The sequence below is a fragment of the Thermobia domestica genome, chromosome 14 (genome assembly GCF_964235325.1).
Source record: "Thermobia domestica chromosome 14, izTheDome1.hap1.1, whole genome shotgun sequence".
NCBI lineage: Eukaryota > Metazoa > Arthropoda > Insecta > Zygentoma > Lepismatidae > Thermobia > Thermobia domestica.
The window spans coordinates 126,922,102-126,941,724 of NC_137467.1; the positions used below are offsets into that span (position 1 = coordinate 126,922,102).

The 19,623-nt window shown below is 33.4% G+C and overlaps 1 protein-coding gene across 1 annotated transcript; it reads right to left on the reverse strand.

Annotated features, from left to right (window-relative positions):
- Positions 1-5,171: 5,171 nt before the first annotated feature.
- On the reverse strand, positions 5,172-16,855 carry LOC145669997 (uncharacterized). Its single transcript, XM_081738338.1, has 3 exons — positions 16,841-16,855; positions 14,852-15,016; positions 5,172-5,354 (listed from the first exon to the last, which is right to left on the reverse strand). The coding sequence occupies exons 1-3, from the start codon at positions 16,853-16,855 to the stop codon at positions 5,172-5,174; spliced, it is 363 nt and encodes a 120-aa protein (XP_081594464.1).
- Between the last annotated feature and the right edge of the window lie 2,768 nt (positions 16,856-19,623).

Sequence of the window (19,623 nt, forward strand, 5' to 3'; positions counted from 1 at the left end):
CAATGACCATGATGGCCATGAAAGTGTTGCCATATCAGAAAAGTGCTCATTAAGCCAGTCAGCTGCATCCTAGAGCGGAGGACAAGCGCATTCTTCTGCTGAAAGTTGAGGACATCATCCGGATGTTGCAGTGAAGCAAATGATAGGACATAGCCATCCAGAAGTCGAGGTAGCGTTCACCTGTAAGGGACCGTATCACACGTGTTAGGGTATCCATTTCAGTCCACATAAACATGTCCCAGATGAGAATACCAAAACCACTGGCTTGAACAGTTCCCTGCTGGCACGATAGATACATTAGCTCTTGCGGTTGGCGACGCATTCGTACACGTCCTTGAACATTTACTTATATGAACCACAACTCATCTCACTAGGCAACTTTTTTTCTCAGATTTCCACTGTCCAGTAGAGGTTTTCTTTTGCCCATGCTAGACATTGTTTCCTGTGTAGCGCTATTAGAAGGATTACACGGATGGGCTGATAGCTTCTGTACCCCATAGCGAGTAGGTGGTTGTAGAATATGTGGCTGCTAACACCGAGTTGTTGTACTGCATTGAACTTCTCCGCGATTTGACGAACTGTGACCCGTCTATTGGTTGTTACGATGCAGGACAGTCGTCGCCTACCCCTATCATTGACACGCACCTAACCGCGGCAATTAGCCCGTGCGAGTGTAGTTTTATCGGAAGCCTGGTATTCACGATACATCCTTGACACAGTTGCTTAGAAAATCCGAGTCCCGGAGCCACTTCCGAGATTGAGCCACTCAGTCGTTAGGTGCTTTACACCTAAATGTGAGTCCAAGAATTACGAATATTAATTTCTTATTCATTTGTTTTATCTTAGCAAAAGAAAAGAAAGTTTATTTTCATAATGTTATAAATACAATACGACTCTTTATTGAGAAATAAGTAGAGTTTACTCTGTATTGAACCATAGTTATCAAATAGAACTTCATAATATCTGTCAAGGTTTCACTGTTATCAGAACAAAAATTAATTTTCCATAGCATTATGTACTCTCTATAATCTTGTAGATACAGAATCCTAAGGCAAATAAATGTGACCACTCCATGGCAAAGTTAAGTGATTGTACTATTTCTAAATGTCTTGCCTTTTTTATTTAGTACCAAATTTATCACTTACTACCAATGTCCCGCAGAAGGGGCACTTGTATTTTCCCGCCAACATTCAGAAAGTAAAAGGATATTACATTATCGTCTTGTTTGTTTGTTCAATACAAACTAAAGTACAAAATAATCTATAATTTTTAAGACATGTTGAATTAATTCAGTAGTCAAAGGGTTAACTTTTGAGCAGTATCTCACTTAGAAACATAGCATCTTTTTAGTTCAATTCTCCAGTGTGGTTCGTATAGTCTTCAGTGTTACATTAGTGAAGCATGAGAACACTACTCAAAATATTAGCATAGTGATATCAAGTGCTTTTTTATGACTTCTTAATGCACATGTAACCTACACATTTTGTGAGTGTGAGAAAATGTTTCTATGTTATTTCTTTAAGGGAGATTCTTCAATAAATGAACCCATAGAAGGTAATATTTACATTTCTCTCTCCTTCTGAATGTCGATCATCACTACTATGTCGTATAATTACCGATATATGAAATGTGACTCGGAGATAAGATTAATCTTATCCTCCTGATAGTTCAGTTTTTCTGTAATTATTTTGCACTTACATCCATGTAGCAATATCCTATTGATGTACCACTCAGAGTATTTTTTTTATTGTTTTACAAGTTTAAATCCCTAAGAAAATAGTATCATGAACCAGTTCTATTATCATTTCTGTCATCTCAAGATAATTCAAGTTTAATTTCAGTTGTATTTTCTTGTCGTTATTCTTTTGTTTTATGCTGACGTCGTTTTCAGTTCTCTAGAACTGTAACTGGTTACAAAATAAATTCCGCCAAGAATACAAACTTGGCTACATCTCTCGAAATCGATTATACTTTTCTTCATAAACCAGCATATTATTATTTCTCATAACAAGTATAAATATTATTGGTGAAAGGTGTCGAAGAAACTATGTTTAATTACTATATGTAATTTTCAATTTACTGACGAACATCACTTGATTTGGAATACTCTGATATTGACGCTAGATTTTCGATATTGAAAGATATAAAAGTTACGAAGGAGAGCATAAAATTTATATAAATAAAGCTTACTATAATGTCACCCTAGCTGCCAAAGTGGGGTGAAACAAAGATGTCGTGCTAGTTATTTGGAAGGAACATAAGATATTGCCATTTGAAGATAATGAGCACAGGTTGTCTATCAGATATTAATAGACACTGTTCCCCATCAAAATTCAGAGTGAAGGGGAAAGTGCAATTGGTTCAGGAAATATTCAGGTAAAAATCCTCAAAAATAAGAAAGACAAGCATCTGGATAAAACTATTTAACTCGCATATAAGCCAAAACGTTCCTAATAAAAAGTTTTACTTCTGTCAGTGAAAACCACATTTCTGTCATGAATTATTGGCTGAAGACTGTGATCACCAATTGAAGTAAGGGGAGATTATATTTGCTTTGTTTGAAAATTGGCGCAATCTTACTTGCAACCTATTGTGGAAAGTTAAGCCACGTTTTATATTCAGGTTATTCATTTTCTAACAAAATTAAAATAAAAGTAAAAAATAAAGGAAGAAAACCGTTTGGTTTCTAGTGATTTAAATTATTGAAGTTCTTTCTACAGTACAGCTGGATTATCTACAGAAGGTCAGTAGCAACTGTCTCTATTCCTTCTCAGAAATTGGTGGATAATGAGGGTGCTAATATAGAATCCTTCCAATGCCTAAAAATTCTAGTATAGTGTAAGCAACAATATGCTTTCTGTTTTTAATAAAATTGATGATTCAGATTTTAAAGAATTAAAAACAAGTTTCTACTGCCAGATTGTTTATCTTCTCACCGTGTATATATTTAAATTTATAAAACATTATTAATAAATTTTTTATTAATATTGTAATTTCTTATCCATCTTTATCGTCTACAGTGTGATTTTCTTTATTCTATTTTATAGACTAAAATATAATTGTCTGCGATTAATGGGTTGTTTTAACTCTTTTACAGGTTCATGTTATCGTATAAAGATAAGGTTGTTGCGTGTTGAACATCACTTATGTAACTAAGAAATATTTTATGACATGATTTACATTATGATATGTTTTCATTAAATTCTTATTATCTTTTTAATAATGTGTATACTTTATAATTTTTCTTTATAAGCACAAATACACTATAAAATGTTTTATTTTGTTTTACTTGAAGTACGTGTTTTCCTTTCATTAAAAAAATAAAATTCTGCTCAACCACATATACATTGAAAGTTCAAAACACAAAGTAGTTTCGTTTTCCTTTTCTACATAAGAAGAGCTTTGTTTGTGAGATGTGCCAAATAATTGTATAATGTTTCAGTAATTACGTCTATATCTCTGAATCCGCTATTCCTAACATACACTGCTAAAAAAAGCAAGGACATTGATATAAAAAAATCAAAGTAGAATCAGGTGGAGCTCTCATTTATTTATATTTACAAAATTCTGAAAGTATAAAATTCTAAAAGCAATATTTTACCTTACTTGAAATTTAGTCGACAAAATTATTCATAAATTATTCGAAGACTAACACATGAACAAACGAACTAATTTAACATGTGCTCCCCAATTATCTTCGGCTATCATTCTTACTTTTGATTTACAGGTTTCTGGTTTTATACCAGGTAACAGTGTGTGCAAATTTGAACGCAATACGGTGATTCGGATCTCACCTTAAACTGTAAGTCTGCAACTCATTTACCCTCTGCGGTAAAAAGGAATGCCGAATTTAAACAAACAAAAGGAAGAAATAAAGTACATCACCAACAAGGACATCCAACAATTGCTTCTTACCAGTAGGTTGCATCTTGATCCTCAACTTTATATTACATATTATTATATGCAGTGTAGAGTAAAATGTACACTAAATTTATTTTAACTTATTACGAATGTATTACATTAATTTTAATGTTATCAAAATGTAAGGTAAAGTTTTTTCTCTATTCTACCTACTACAGATAAAATTGTAAATATATCGTCTTCAGATTCACTCTCACTAACATTCTTACATGTAGGAAAACGATATACTAAAATACTCAGTGCGGACAAGTAACTATCACTAACGTTCTTTCATTTAAAAAATCTTATATCTACAAACATGTAATACCCAAATATACATTGATAATCGCATTAGTATAGTATAAGTATTTCATCTTCTCGTATAACGAGAAAAAGTAATCTATGACATTCAATAAAACAGGTCTGATTTATATATTAAAACAGATTGACTGGCATGAGGCCCTAGATTTGGTCTTAAGTATTATCATTCGTGAGGCCGTGATATTCATTTTTGTGTCCCAACTCACCAACTGTTTCCAAGAAGCTATATCCGTATATTGGTTTCACTTGTCACTTGTTAACATGGTAAAAATAATTTTTGGGGTCCAAAATGTTACACGATACTCGTAACCTGGCCCTAGAAGCAACTGGCTCTATAAAAATGGACTCAAAATGTACTATAATGTTTATTCATTTTCGTAAACTTTTATTAGTTGATCTCACAGAGTGTTACACGGAATCTGGCCTTGGTAGTCAACCTGTTAAGTAGGATTATGAAAGGTTATTACATAATGCTCCACGTCATCATTAAGAACTGACTCTTCTATTCGCGTGTGACTTATCAAAGTAATTATATACAAAGCGTTTTCTTCTAGTGACAATATTAAAAAGTTTATTTCTAAAATATTGATCAAATAGGCGTTTAGTTTACAAGAAATATGAAAAACTGACAGGTAGTTAACATGTGCCGATGGTACTAAGAATATTTAGGCTGATTCTTAAAAAATGTACATTGAGTGGTTAGTAGTACATTGCAGACGAAATACTAAAGCGATTTAGAAACATAGACATGAAGTCGGTTTTCAAATTTTTGATCACTTGTTTAACAACTTCCAACAAAATATCATGCAACACCATTTTTGCAAACCAATTTCATCTCCCATGGGTATTTCTCGGTAAACATATTGTGAGATACGTTGACAAAGATTGTGATGTTGAATAAAGCTATGAAGTTTGTCTCATTAATATTTCTATGTTTCTATTTATCACTCCTATCCTGTTCTCCTTTTGTTTGTCACGTCAAATGTGAATTCAAGATATTGGCATCCAATGTGCTCTCCCTGCATAAAGTAATGATACTCTACCATATAATCTCCTTTTAAAGTGGCCGCTTTTGCTTCATCTTCTTTATTCTTCACCAATTCCAGCAACACATGTTTTGTGTGGTAGTGACCCTAAGAAGAGCATAGAAATCTATATAAATACTTATATTACTTTAAACTAAGAAGTCCAACCATTTTGCAAAATTCGAACAAAATACATGTTCATGATAACTACTTTTAGTTCCTTTATCCAATTTACAGAAACTATCAATTAGAAGAAGAAAAAGGGAAGGAAGAAAAGAAATACACGTCTAGCTTATTAATTCGGAAGAGGTGAGATGCAACAAAGGAAGTACTAAAAATCTGATTTTTGTGCAGGTAATCTACTTTATACATGTTGAATGTGTGTCTGAGACATAAGGACCTACTTCTCGTAGATTTTGGCATAATAGTGGTCACCGACAATCAACTGGGTTTTGTGCGAGATACATCCATATGTCAAGATTAGTTCATAGTCTTAGGTCCTGAGGCCTAGCATGAAAAGGAAGAAAACGTATTCCAAATACTTCAATGCAGGGAATAGAAAACATTTTATCCTCCGAAGAAGTAGGACTCCGAAATGACTATGGGCCGAAATATATCATTGAGGACGTTACAACTATAAAGCGGTTTAATTGCGTTCTGATTAGTGAGTACCAGAAGTGAGTGAAATAAGTAGTTTATTGCCTCTATATCAGAAGCCTAATTGTAATGATTCAATAGGTACTCTAGAAGTTATTCATTCTTTCGCTCATTTGCATGCTAATAATTATGAATACCAGTTGCTACGCTGTAACAGACAAAAACTACTGTTATTGTTTCATATAATTACCTTGTATTACCTTCGCCGCTGCAGTCACTTACGACACTACTGAAGATTTTTTAGTGATCTGCGTAATTATTAAAGACAAACGTTTGAAAAAATAACTGGGGAAAACATAACTGCCGACAATCGGTTGTTTTGAGTTCGTGCCCTCACAAGGATGTCCAACGGTGAGTTGATTATACTAAGGCTTCCGTCACCACGGAATGTTATGGGACAGAACGATCCTTTATGTATACCCTCTTCAAAGGTTCGTCTGTTATGGAAGCTCTTCGTCTTGCACCGTGGACATCCCTACTAAGCCACTAATGCCTCAAGATCGACAAATATAGTAATGCTGCACTAAGATGCCACGATTTCTCGAGGTTGCACTATACGACAAGTATGGGGCTATCTTAAAAGTCGCTTAATTGCGCATTAGGTGTTTGTTGGTGTCGTTCTGGCGTTGCATACATACAATGTGATCCATAAAACTTATTTTTGTCAGAACTTACTGTGTTTCAACATAGCTCAGATGTCACTCGATGTAGTTTCAACCTACTTCTTTCTGTACAAGAAAATGTGATTCTTTCCTGCACTGTTCTAGAATTTTCGACTTTTCTCTATTGTAGTACGAGCTCCGCAGGGTCTAAAGTGCAGGTGCATTGTACTTTGTCGTCCGCAGGGAAGAATTAAAAGTTAAAGACAGGGCTAAAAGAAAAAAAAATAGTTTGTCTACGTTATCAATCCATAAATGTAATTATTTTGTGACAAGGAAGTCTAGTGTCTCTATTGAGGTAGCTTTCAGTATTGTTTCATGTACTTCTACTTCTTTTTATAAGGATGTTATTTTCAAAGCAAAAATCCTGGACACTGTTGTTTTAACATTAAATGCGCAGTATAAAACATGCAAAGCTATATATACTTCTTTGCACGGTGGAGTAAATTTAAAAACCTACAGAAAAGGCTTACTCCCTCCCCCCTAAACTTTGTACATTAATGTGAATTGATTTAGGGACGCGGACACACATATCTCGATTTCAATACGATTCCGGAAATTACAAGAAATTGGAAGTCAACTTCTACACAGGAAATTCTGCTAGCACTGAGATCTTCAACACATTTTCGAGGCTTGTAACTAAACTTTGGTCCCGAGTGGCTGTTGCCTATGTAATAGTCATTTTTTGTATAGTGCCCGTAGATAATTCTACATCGTCACAAACTAGGTAATCACAATGATATACACTAGAAATTGGAAGTCAACTTCTAAACAAGAAATCCTGATAGAAGTGAGATCTTCACCTAATTTTAGAGACTTGTAAAAAACTTTGCTCCCGAGTGGCTGTTGCCATGTAATAGTTATTTCCTTTGTATATAGTGCCTGTAGATAATTCTCCATCATCACAAGCTATGTAATCACTATATTTTATTTTATTTTATTTATTTACATACAAAATTCCAGATAGCTGAGCGCTAGTTTAAACTCGAATATCTAACATATTAAAGAGATGGTGACATAAGATAATAATAATAATAATAATAATAATAATAATAATAATAATAATAATAAGAAGAAGAAGAAGAAGAAGAAGAAGAAGAAGAAAGGTTGACAATAGCTGACTAGAATTTACCCATTAAAACGAGGTCATAACGAATATGCAGTTTAGAATTAAATAAATCTACGAGTGTATGTGATATTTCATTGTATAACTTAGGAAGCCTGTAGAACAGAGGGCGTTGAACTATCAACAGTCTAGATAGTACTAAATAAAAAAGATGTATGTTACGAGTTCCTATACGGAATTCGGAAATACAATTCTGAGAGTAACGTTTCGGATCTGAACTGGCCATATTTGAGTTTGGAGAGATATTTCAGATCACTGATTTTATGACGAGTGTCAGTTAGTCGAGTATTTAGTGTTCGTAAGAGTTTATGGTTTGTCATCGCATGTGTGGGAGGTACTCTGAACTACTGGTTGGAAGAAGTTGAGAACTGGGTTTAGCCGGGATAGGTTCTTAGGAGCTGTCGTGTCCAGATAGATGAACAATATTCCATTTCAGCAGAAATTATTGCCTTGTAGAACGTTGATAAGGAAGAGAGGATCCTTATCTCTGTTCATCTCTACAAAAGTCCTAGAAGACGCATTGATTGTTTAGTGATAGGGTTTATATGTTCTGTAAAAGTTAGTTTTGTGCCAAAAGTAACTCGAAGTTCTTTGTGACTATTGACTTTCGTGATGGATGAACCATTTATGTTGTATTTGGTGTGTACAATATTTTTCTTTAGAGAAAATATTATTTATCTACTCTTATCGGGAGATACTTTTAAGAGCCAGGTTTTACACCAAGAGGAAAAATTATCTATGTCGTTTTGAAGTAGGTCAGTATCTTCTTTACTGTTCACTTCCCTCAAGATTCTACATTCGTCTGCAAATAACAAGATTCTGCTGGAGTTGAGTTGAAGCCATTAGCCAGGTCATCTATATACAATATGAATAAGAGTGGACCAAGTACACTACCATGTGCTACTCCGGATGTTACAGGCAGCGGGTTAGAAATTGATCCCGCCAAGACGACTCTCTGGATGCGCCCTTGTAGGTAGCTAGTCAATAAGGTTAAGAGTGGCCCATGAATACCGGATCTATTGGAGATTTTTAAATTAGTTGAAATATGTTTAATGGATTCTATGGCTTTATATAAATCGAAATAGATGGTGTCAGGCTGTGAATTGTTGGAGATATTATTTATGGCATGATTAAACATGTGTCTTCTCTCTGTCCAACCCTAGGAAGATTATAAAACGGACATACATCAAACGCGTCAAACCAACGTACCCAGTTGTAAAAAGTGCACTTCTCTGTCAGAAAAGATGAAAGACTATTGTCCCTTTATATACGTGCGTGTAGTATCGTACAACAAGGTTACGGACCTACGGTTGCCTCTATTCGCAGAAGAGTTGGAAAGTGAATGACGCAAGTCAATTTATGTAGTTATTTATAACAGTATCTTTACTTAAATAACATAATAGTGTGTGTAATCCAATTTTATGTATGTCCAAACGACAAAGAATGAAAATATTTTCGGTTTATATTAGACCCCAATCAAAACTGAGATGTTATCATATCATATTGATTATAATAATATACCAAGGAGGAGTAGCGAAGAGTCCGATTGTTTGCAAAAAAATGAGTATATCACTAGAATCTCAACTTAAAAAACTGAAATTTGGCATTTTCTTTAAAAAAAAATAAGCTGACAGCCTAGCAATTTTATCGTTTTTGATAATTCCCTTCAAATCCTAGACCCTTCTCAAAATCAATTTCTCATACACACCCCTTGATAGAAAAGGAATCCAATTCTATCTTTAAATCCAATTCTATCAATCAGTATCAGATGCTTATTGCATCAATTTTTAAAAAATGTTAGGTTTGCTGATATATTTGTTTCCTTTCAAACTACGAAATAAACACATTCTCACGTCTGGTTTTGAAAAAGCATGATTTCATTGTTTCGGAGTTTCGATCAAGGCAATTAACAAAATAGACATGCTTAATCCTTCTCTTCAGGGGGCACAGTGCCTTCCAAGAAATAATTACAGCATGTAAGGGTTTATTGTAAACAAATTGATATGTATAAATGAAGGTTGAGAGGGAGGAGACCAATAAACCAGTTATTATCACTAATAGTTGAGTTAAAGAATATTGCCTTGTTAATACACCCTTTTATTTTAAACATTTCCCTAAGTAAAAGTTCCCGGCGTACGCATTGATTCCCTTTTTAGTAGGAGGGTGCGTTTTTATTATATGACGAGTTGGTAGTGGGGTAATATGTAAAAATAATCGAAATCAACTAATGTTAGTGTCGAATCCATAGTTTGGAGGTCACTGAGATGAATAGTAATTTTCCCGAAGCTGTTCAAGTCTAAGCTTAGCCCCCATCCATATGGTGGGGATGAAAATTAAAATGTCCAACTCACTAAGATTAGTGAAGAACTCATAGTTTTCGGGGTCGCTAAATGAATAGTTACAATCTTCAATCTGTCCAAATAGTGTTGCTTAGGAGACGAAAAATAAGGTCTTCTCTCTATTATGGAAGACTTATTTCTCGTCTGGATTATCGAAGGATTAGTTCTTGTCTCATCTCAGAATTTACTCGGATTGTTTTGTAAATTCACTTTGCCCTGATTTTTTTAAATTTCACCCACAATGTATTATTAAACAGTACTGATTAGATTGACTTAGCACATACTAACTTTAATGACTCACTCTTGCTTTCTAGGCAGAAAGTTTGAGATTTTTTAGTCTATGAAATTGGTAGATGAATGCACTTTCAACAGATAGTGTTGTCTATTCAAAGGAGAATACTTTATGTAGTACTTTAATAACTTACATGATTTTATCACCGGTGGTCCCTGGTAGGAGCACATAATTTGATTCAACATCATGAGGCATTTTGGGAATAACTTGGATTAAAATATATGGAACTGTACTTTGGGAGAGTAGAAATAGCCATGACAGAGATCGATATGCCGACCAAGCATTATCCGGCAATATCTGTTGTGAGCTGATGTAACAGAATTATGTTTCTTGATTCATACAATCAATGCATATGTTGTAAAGTGTAATTCTTTCCAACTGTTTTCAAAATGTTCAATTACGTGTAAGAGTATATTTAATATATTTTAAATACTCTAGGAAATTTTTCACTACACCCAGTATTGTTCATATAAAGGTGAAAATCGATAATTGGGCTTTTTGAAAGGAGGTCTATCGGCAATAAATATATATGCTTCTTAACACCTGGGCTCCCTCGTACCTATATTGTTAGACTCCACATTAACCTGTAAGTTCTCATCTCTTATAACATCGCTGCACAAATTTTAATCTCATCTTTCTAAGTAGAACAATTACTAGGTTGATATTTCTATACTACAATGTCATTCGTTCTTCATAGAAGTAATTATTAGAGGATAATTTGCTCTTAAAAGTGAGTTTTCTCGGATAATATTCTTGAAAGCGACTCAAGCGATTTTGTTTATATTTCAGAAAAAATAATATGTTTCATTAACCATCATCGAATGTAGATTAACACATTTTCCAGGACAACATTCTAGTCTGATCCCACATCATGCGAGTTTATACTGCTCAAGTCGTGCCCGTGGGTTATATTGTGGTTCTCCTATATACAAAGCAAAGTTCCCTATCATTCTATAGCAATTACGAAACCTGTAGAAAGTTGATACTTGCATCAAATGTAGAAAGTCAATACACAAAGCCTTAAAATCAAAGAATTGGTATGCTTCGGGTAGCAAGGATTTATTCGATGTCAAATATATACTTTCCTCATATGCAACAACTTTGCATGTAAAATAAATGTTCTACAGTTAATGTAATTTTCCAAACAGAAATATATTAAAGTCATTAATAGACCAAATCTTAGTTCCACGTTTAGAATTGATGTGGAATTAAAAGGAATTATATTTGTAATTAATTGGTAGTTTTGTATTAGAATTCTAATGCTGACTTTCAGCTGATTAGAAAGTATATTTACATACTATTTTGTGTTATATTAACTACTTTTACTTGTGATATTCCATAGTTGGAACAATTCTTTTCGATGTAAATATGAATAAAAGTGTTCAGAAACATGCCATATTGTATGATTTTACATCATATAGCATTATTGTTTAACATGGATTAGTCACTCAAACATGGATTCGCCACTTTTCTTTACAGAAGTAATAACATGTATTATAATTCTTTTCAATCTATTAGTAGTGTTGTCTTTCATTTTTCAATACTAAATAATGAACTAATTTATTCCAGGAAGCAGAAAAATGAGCATAATCAAAATTATGACATTAAAGGTTTTGTATAATTGCATGATTTTAGTATGCATTAAACTAAAAAAAGTAAGTAAATGGAAGTAAGTATCCTATGAAAGTTATGACATAAGTTAAATACATTAGATTCGTATAGGTTTAAACAATAATCCAAAATCTCTAATACTAATATTGGGTAATATGACAAATATTGAATGAAATGATGGACAGACACCGATACAGAATGACACAACGCAAACCAATATTCTTGAGAAAAAAAATATGACCAGTTTATTTCTAGCGGTGACATCTTTTCTCGAAGCATCCATCGAAGAAGAGAGTTCCCCGATCCCAAAATAAATAAATAAATATATGAGGTCCAATATTTAAATGATTTTCCAGGTGTATTCCGCTGTACGAAATACTTCATACAAAATGTCTATTACGTATAATGTAAAATATCCAGAAAATTATTATTAACTATTGGCTTATATCCGTTGTCCATATTAAAATATTCACGGGAATAAATTTAAAGTATCTGTGTAATATTAACATACATTGAATCACAAAATGCAACAAATTAACTAAATAGATATAAGCATCTTATTCAAGTTATTGCATAAGGATTTAGGATGTAGGTTTCTGAGCTTTCGGTATCTATGACCATGTTAGCCCGTCAGGTTTGAGAGATGAGGTCACTCGCCGAGCACATTATCCGGGGAAAGGGAAGAAAGAAAGGATTAGGGAGGTAAGGCAGCTACTTGGGACCTATATGTTAAGTACCACCCCGACATTTGCTTGATGTAAATGAGGAAAACCCAGGTAAACCTCATTCAGAATGGCCTACCTGAAAAAGCTTTTTACACTTTTTTCGACCGAATGCCCCCACCGGAAATCGAACCCGATACCGCTCGCACCGAAGACGAGAGAATTAGCGATTATTCCATAATTACTTACATTAGTGTCGTGTATGTTTAAACGACAGAAATAATCGAAATACTACATTAATAATATTGGATGAACACTATGAAAAGAGTATATATACATCCGAACTTTCTTACACATTCAGTGTAAAATTACTCATTTGAAATGCACCTTTCCTCAGAAAAAGTTCACGATATGAAATTGCTTCTTTCAAAAATATATATTCATAATGTTACACTAAACTCAAGTAAGACACATTTTTAAATAAAAATGAAACACATGTTCAAATTATTATCATTATTGTCTTAAACTAAATTGGATTTAGGAAAAATGGAGATAGCATTGCAAACACTATAATAGCAACAGCTTCAGACTAATATTTGCATCAATAGAAGTAAGTGAGAACAAGAAGTTTTAAAGAAAAGGTACATCGAAGTTCAAAGACGCGTTTTCGTTTCTTTTTCTTTCTTTCTTTCTCTTTTTCTTTTCTTTTTTTTTTTTTTTTTTTTTTTTTTGGTGCCTAAGGCTTTATTTTCTCCACGTACATAGTATCACCGTATAGCTCAATTTACCTATTTGAAGACCTGGTGATTTTTATAGAGAATGTGACCTTGTCTGTGCGATTGACCGTTGTCCGCCCACCTCACAGCTCAATAGCAGTCATTCAAATAACTTTGTAATCAAAATAGAGTAACATTTTTATGAGAGTAAAGTTGTAAATGAGATTGTGTATAAGACCCAGGTATACACAATCTCATTTACAACTTTACTCTCATAAAAATGTTACTCTATTTTGATTACAAAGTTATTTGAATGACTGCTATTGAGCTGTGAGGTGGGCGGACAACGGTCAATCGCACAGACAAGGTCACATTCTCTATAAAAATCACCAGGTCTTCAAATAGGTAAATTGAGCTATACGGTGATACTATGTACGTGGAGAAAATAAAGCCTTAGGCACCAACAAAAAAAAAAAAAAAGGAAAAGAAAAGAAAAAGAGAAAGAAAGAAAGAAAAAGAAACGAAAACGCGTCTTTGAACTTCGATGTACCTTTTCTTTAAAACTTCTTGTTCTCACTTACTTCTATTGATGCAAATATTAGTCTGAAGCTGTTGCTATTATAGTGAATGAGATATGTATTTAAATCCACGGCAAACAATTAATGAAAATTAAACAAAAAGGGTATCAACAAAGAATATAACGCATTACATAAATTTGTTGAGTCTAAAAAATTTTATAATCCAATTATTAGTACGAGTGCCAGTGCTATATTTTATAATTACAGAAAGTTGGTACTTTGACTGAACACCTTTTTAAGGACCAAGTTTAAATAGTTTTAGTGTTAACTTTAAAAGAGTGCCTTACGTCATAAATACATCAAGAAATGAAGAACCGGGTTCACAAGCTTAGCAAATGAATGAACAAAATATTTTTATAGGCATCTGTTCCCATTATTAGTTAGCAGCAGAATTACAGCCCGCATAGCCCCACGTAATACTTCTTCACTTAGCCTCTGACTAATAACTGAAACATTAACAACAGGACGTATCTTACACAAACAAAAATTAGGCTAACTATTGTGAAGAAGGCCAATTGAGCGGAAGGGTCTTATTCTTGGAGCTCTATACCCCTGGAAACTTATTCATACCTTTTTTCTTACGTTAACAATACTCCCTTCATTACATTTTTCCTGTTTCTTTGTATCAGCAGTCTCTATCTTGACCACAACTACCTCTAACAACTACATGCATCTAAATGTGGACATTTAACAACCAACAGCGTGGTTCAAATTTTCATTTGGAAGCAGCTATCAGTGATTGACACAGTCAGCCTCTTAAGGCGAACAGGATCTGAACTTATATCCAACAACGTCCATTGACAGATTTACCAACGAGGCAATGTGAAAATCATTCTTATTGTTATTTTTGACTTTATTGAATTTGCTTTATGCATCCTTTCTACGGAAAAGAACGGACAAAATAGCACTTTAACCCCTTTAAATTCCACTCTTCATTTATAAATAAAAATTATATCCATACTTACAGGTTTGATAGGACAGGATTTTTCTAAGTTTTCTGTTTTAGATGTCAATGTCTTTGGCTGATCATCTGTAAACAATTTTTCACATTCAAAATTTATATCCACATCTGGAAATGTCTCACAGGCATTTCTGTCATTTAAAGAGCATTTGGTAATTATTAGTTTACACTGAAAGATAAAGCATTAAATAATAAGCCAGATTTCAAAAATAAAACAAATGATTTGATATTCAATAACTTAAGATTGATATTAGCAGAACAACCAACATTATGATTATTTTTTTTATAATTACACTTCGTCTTCTACAAATTAAGATTCATACTGCTTATGCTATTTTTTAACATAAATAATCCAAACCAAGTATTAGTCTAAATTTGCTTCCTATTTACTAATATTTCATCAATCACAGTTTCTCGCTATCAATAAACTGAAACAGTTGTCATTTATCAATATCATCAACTGACTTTATACTTGTATGTGAGGGAGAGGGTAAAGTAAGTTTTACACTTAGCTTAAAGTTAGAAAAGTAGGCAGGAAATTCATAATTAGAGTAACCTAAATTATGCATTATTTTTTGTTTAATTCCGCTTTGCTTTTCTTGAAATTATACTTTATTATGCTTTATTGTTAATTTCAATTATTTTCTAATCGTGTATAATGTACGTATATTTACTATACATTAAAAAGTCTCAATATCTTGATCTATTTATTAATACTTTATGCAACCAAGCTCTTTCATATTTAATGAACTATCTACTTAATGCACTGTAAAGAGGTTATGCTTTACTCAAATCAGATTTTTTATCACTTGTGTGCTCCTTAGAGGTGCATATATATAGAAAGAGAAAGTAGAAGATACCACCAAAAAGTACAGAAAGTGCTTAAGTTCAAGAGGTACACATAACAATACAGTATGTTTTTCTTGTTTACTATTCATTGTTGAAAGAGCGTTTCCTTCTTTTGTTTTGTTCTTTTCTCCATTTCAAATGATTACAAAGAAAAGTTTACGAAAATAAACTATTTATTATTGCATTGTTATGTTCTGAATGATTTAGCATTACACATATTGGTTTCAAAAAATATTAATACAGTATGTTAAACTTTCAGTTAAACAGAATTTTCCAAGAATTGTGGTATATATTTTAAATTATGCTTATGCATTATTTTCTAAAATTATGCTTTTAAAATTAGTTTCTTCTGGACCCTTAGACAACCACAATCATGGTCAAGGTACCAACCATATGTGTAAATTGCTGTTATGCTTTTTATGCTTTTGGGTTGTCCTATTCATAACCAAACAATACTTATTGATGACAATGTAGTGATCAATGACTCTTTCAGTCTCTTTTTATGCATCACATTGAAGACATTGAATAATTTCATATTTCAATAGAGTCTTAAGTTTCTTTCACAAACATCTTGTAAAATTCAAAATCCTGTTGAACATAAAAGAGCTCTTCTCAATTAGGGCAGATGACGCATTCTAGGTGTGAGCTCTGATTCATTGTGTACCTTGATTATGAAACAGTTAAACTTTATATACTGAAATGTGATTTTAATTGATACATTTTGGTAAGAGACTGCAATTATACGCCAAAATTCTTCACTTTGAAACTTCGATATAGATATGTAAGAAATCAATTTTATACTCTTTGAAACGTTTATTCTTGAAATGCTTGTTTTTATCGTTACTGGAAATTAAATTTCAAAAATAAATCAGATGGCAATGCTCTTGGAGCATTGCCACAACGAACGAAAAGAATGAAGAAATGGAGTGAGAAGTGTAACTGTGATTGTTCCTACATGTAAAAGTAAATCTTTCTATCTGTATCCTCTCTTTCTGGCGAAATATATTATCTCTGTGACTAACGGTTCCTGAGATATGGCTCCTCAAATCTCCCGAAATTGGAACACTTTTGGTCAATAACTGGGGAACATTGGCCAGCTACCAAGTGGCCAGTTGGTCAGTGAATACCGGTTACAATTACGTACCAAAATGTTCACCATTCCCTTAAATATTGATCAACATGAATATAATCTCTCTATAACGTACGGTTCCTGAGATATGGCTCTTCAAATCTTCCGAATCCGGAACTACTTTTTGGCCAATATCTCGGAAACGGTAAGTCATAGAGAGATGATATTGATGTTAATCAATACCTAAGAGAATAGTAAATATTTTGGTACAGATATTTACTGGTGACCACTGGACAAACCAGTGACTGGTTGGACTGTGGACACCCGTTAATATTTGCGACAGTTCGGACATTGAAATTGTTACAAAAATTCTAAGTCCAAATTATTAACAAACGCTTGCCCCGTTTTCTTATGCACCAGAAATACATGTCTCAATCGATTAGTTGCTTCTCGATCCAAAATTTAACTTGGATTGAGAAGTAATGAATATTCCAAAAGTTAACTTGGTGGATGCGCAGTTCTGATAGGATATAAACCTCTTGTAACTTACTTAGAATGTGCATAATGGACATCTCCTTGTTCAGAACACTTTTTAGAGCAGTAACATTTGTTACTTTTGTGTTTTTTAGGTGACATTTGATAGAACCATCTGATAAAGTAGTGCCAAACCCTGTGCGTCATTGTCTGTCAGGTGAATGGTTAATGTAAGTTACTCCTACGTGTATGGTCCGAGCTTCGAATCAAGACCATTCTTTTTGATTATTTTCTTTGGGCTACGCTCATACTGTGCATTCCACAAGTTCAATTTTGAAGTAATGTTGTCACAGCTACTTTAATTCGAAATTAGTTTCAAGCATGATATTTGTTATTAGATGCGTTTCTTTAAGTTGCGATGTTTCTAACTTGATATTAAATCTTACAACCTTAATGTAACTCATTTCCCTGCGGCATATCATCATGAATGTTTGCACAACGACGACAGGCAGAAGTTAATACAAAATTCAGTTCATACAGTACTGTATGTATATATATTTAGAAAGTTTGACTCAGAAGAAAAAAGTACAGTGCAACACTGACTCTTGGAGGAATTTCAAACGAATTTACTATACGTATAAATTACCATCTGAACAATCTACTGTGCAGGCTAAGACACTGAAACCATTCCAGGAAGGGAAAGCGGTTACAAGTAAAAAAAGCAAAAGTAATAGAATACGAAAAATATTTGTGTCAAATATATAGTTTTCTGTTCGAAGAGATGAATAGGAGCTACCAGATGGCACTCCTCACTTGTTTGTAGCCTTACATAAATGGAAGATTGTTTTAAAAGTATATTTTACATTCAAGTACGATTGTTTTTTAAAAAAAGCTTGTCCTTCAACATTATGTATTAAAATTATTTTCTACTGTATTTCTTATTTATAATAACATATTTTCCATATATATATATATTATATTCTATGTTATACGTTTCTTATTTACATTTTACGTCTTAGATTTGAAGAGGAGCTCATGACAATTGAGAGGAGCAGGGACATACACAGAATGCAGTCATTGGCAATCCAGAGCTCCAGCCTCAAGAAATCACTACTATTCTGTAAATTATATCTAATTTTAGAGATGATGATACACATTTTAGTTGAACATACTATCAAAAAACCTTATCTATGCTCCTGCAAAGCAGTGAAAATTTTAGAGAGTGAGCAGTTAGTAATGTTTCCCCAGAAGTTATATCTCCGATAATTCTGAGTGTGATACCAGTATTTGTGCCTTATCACTTTCAGAAGCAGTGTATTAAAACGCACAAAAAAGGAACTGTTCTGAAGTCTTCACTGGTTCATCCAATGACCTCATACCAATAGCGTCAACCTTGGACATATCCACATCTGAAATACCACCTTTTATGGCAGTGATCCCCAAAACTATCCATTCGACACAAATATAGGATATATTCGATTCTTTTTGCCTGTCACTCTCCCAATGTCACCTTCATGCCAACCAAGGCTTAATTCGGAGTTACGCAGCATCCACAGTGTCACTATTTATCTTTGCACATCAATTCGACACTAATATCTTTTGTATTTGACGCCTTTTACATGTCATCTTCACCTCTTGGTAGGGGTGCTTTTAGTGTCTCGCCCACATAACTATGGAGAAATTTCAACCAACGTAAGTATAATTATAAATTACCATTTAAAAAATAACTGTACAGGTGATCTTTCTCGGAGAGGAATTCGTTAACTAAATTTTCGATATCAATATATTGCCATTTTTTGCTTTCCATACTGAAAATTGCCAAATAGCTCAACTTCATCTCTACAATTGTCCTATGAATATAGATTTAGGGGTTTAATTCTCTGAATGCTCGCTTAGATGTTTCTCTCGCCACAGGAAAAGTGAGATACAGTTCTAAAAGAAAAATGAAATGAAATATTTAAGTTTTACGTCTCATGATTATACCGATTACCCTTATGGAGACATTGATGCTGAGAAATGAATGAAACCGTGGAATGAATAAATGGGAGGAAACGGGAGAAACTCGAGAAAACTCATGTACACGGTTTTTGTCGATAATAAAGTTCATTCGGCGCAAGCGAGGATCCAAACAAAGACCCCATGCACCATAGGTAAAGATATAAAAGAATAGGTGCTAAGCAAAAACGGAACACTACTATCAATGGGAGTTATATAAGATTGGATCTTTAGTTATTTCATTCTAAGTCAAACTTTCAATCAATCTTGTTCTTCATTCCTGTTCAAAAACTTACAGTTGTTGCTGCAAGGACGTGATATATCTTTTAAGTAGACTTCACAATCTATAGCTCCTTCACAACTTCTGTTTCATCTACGGCTGAAGTAGT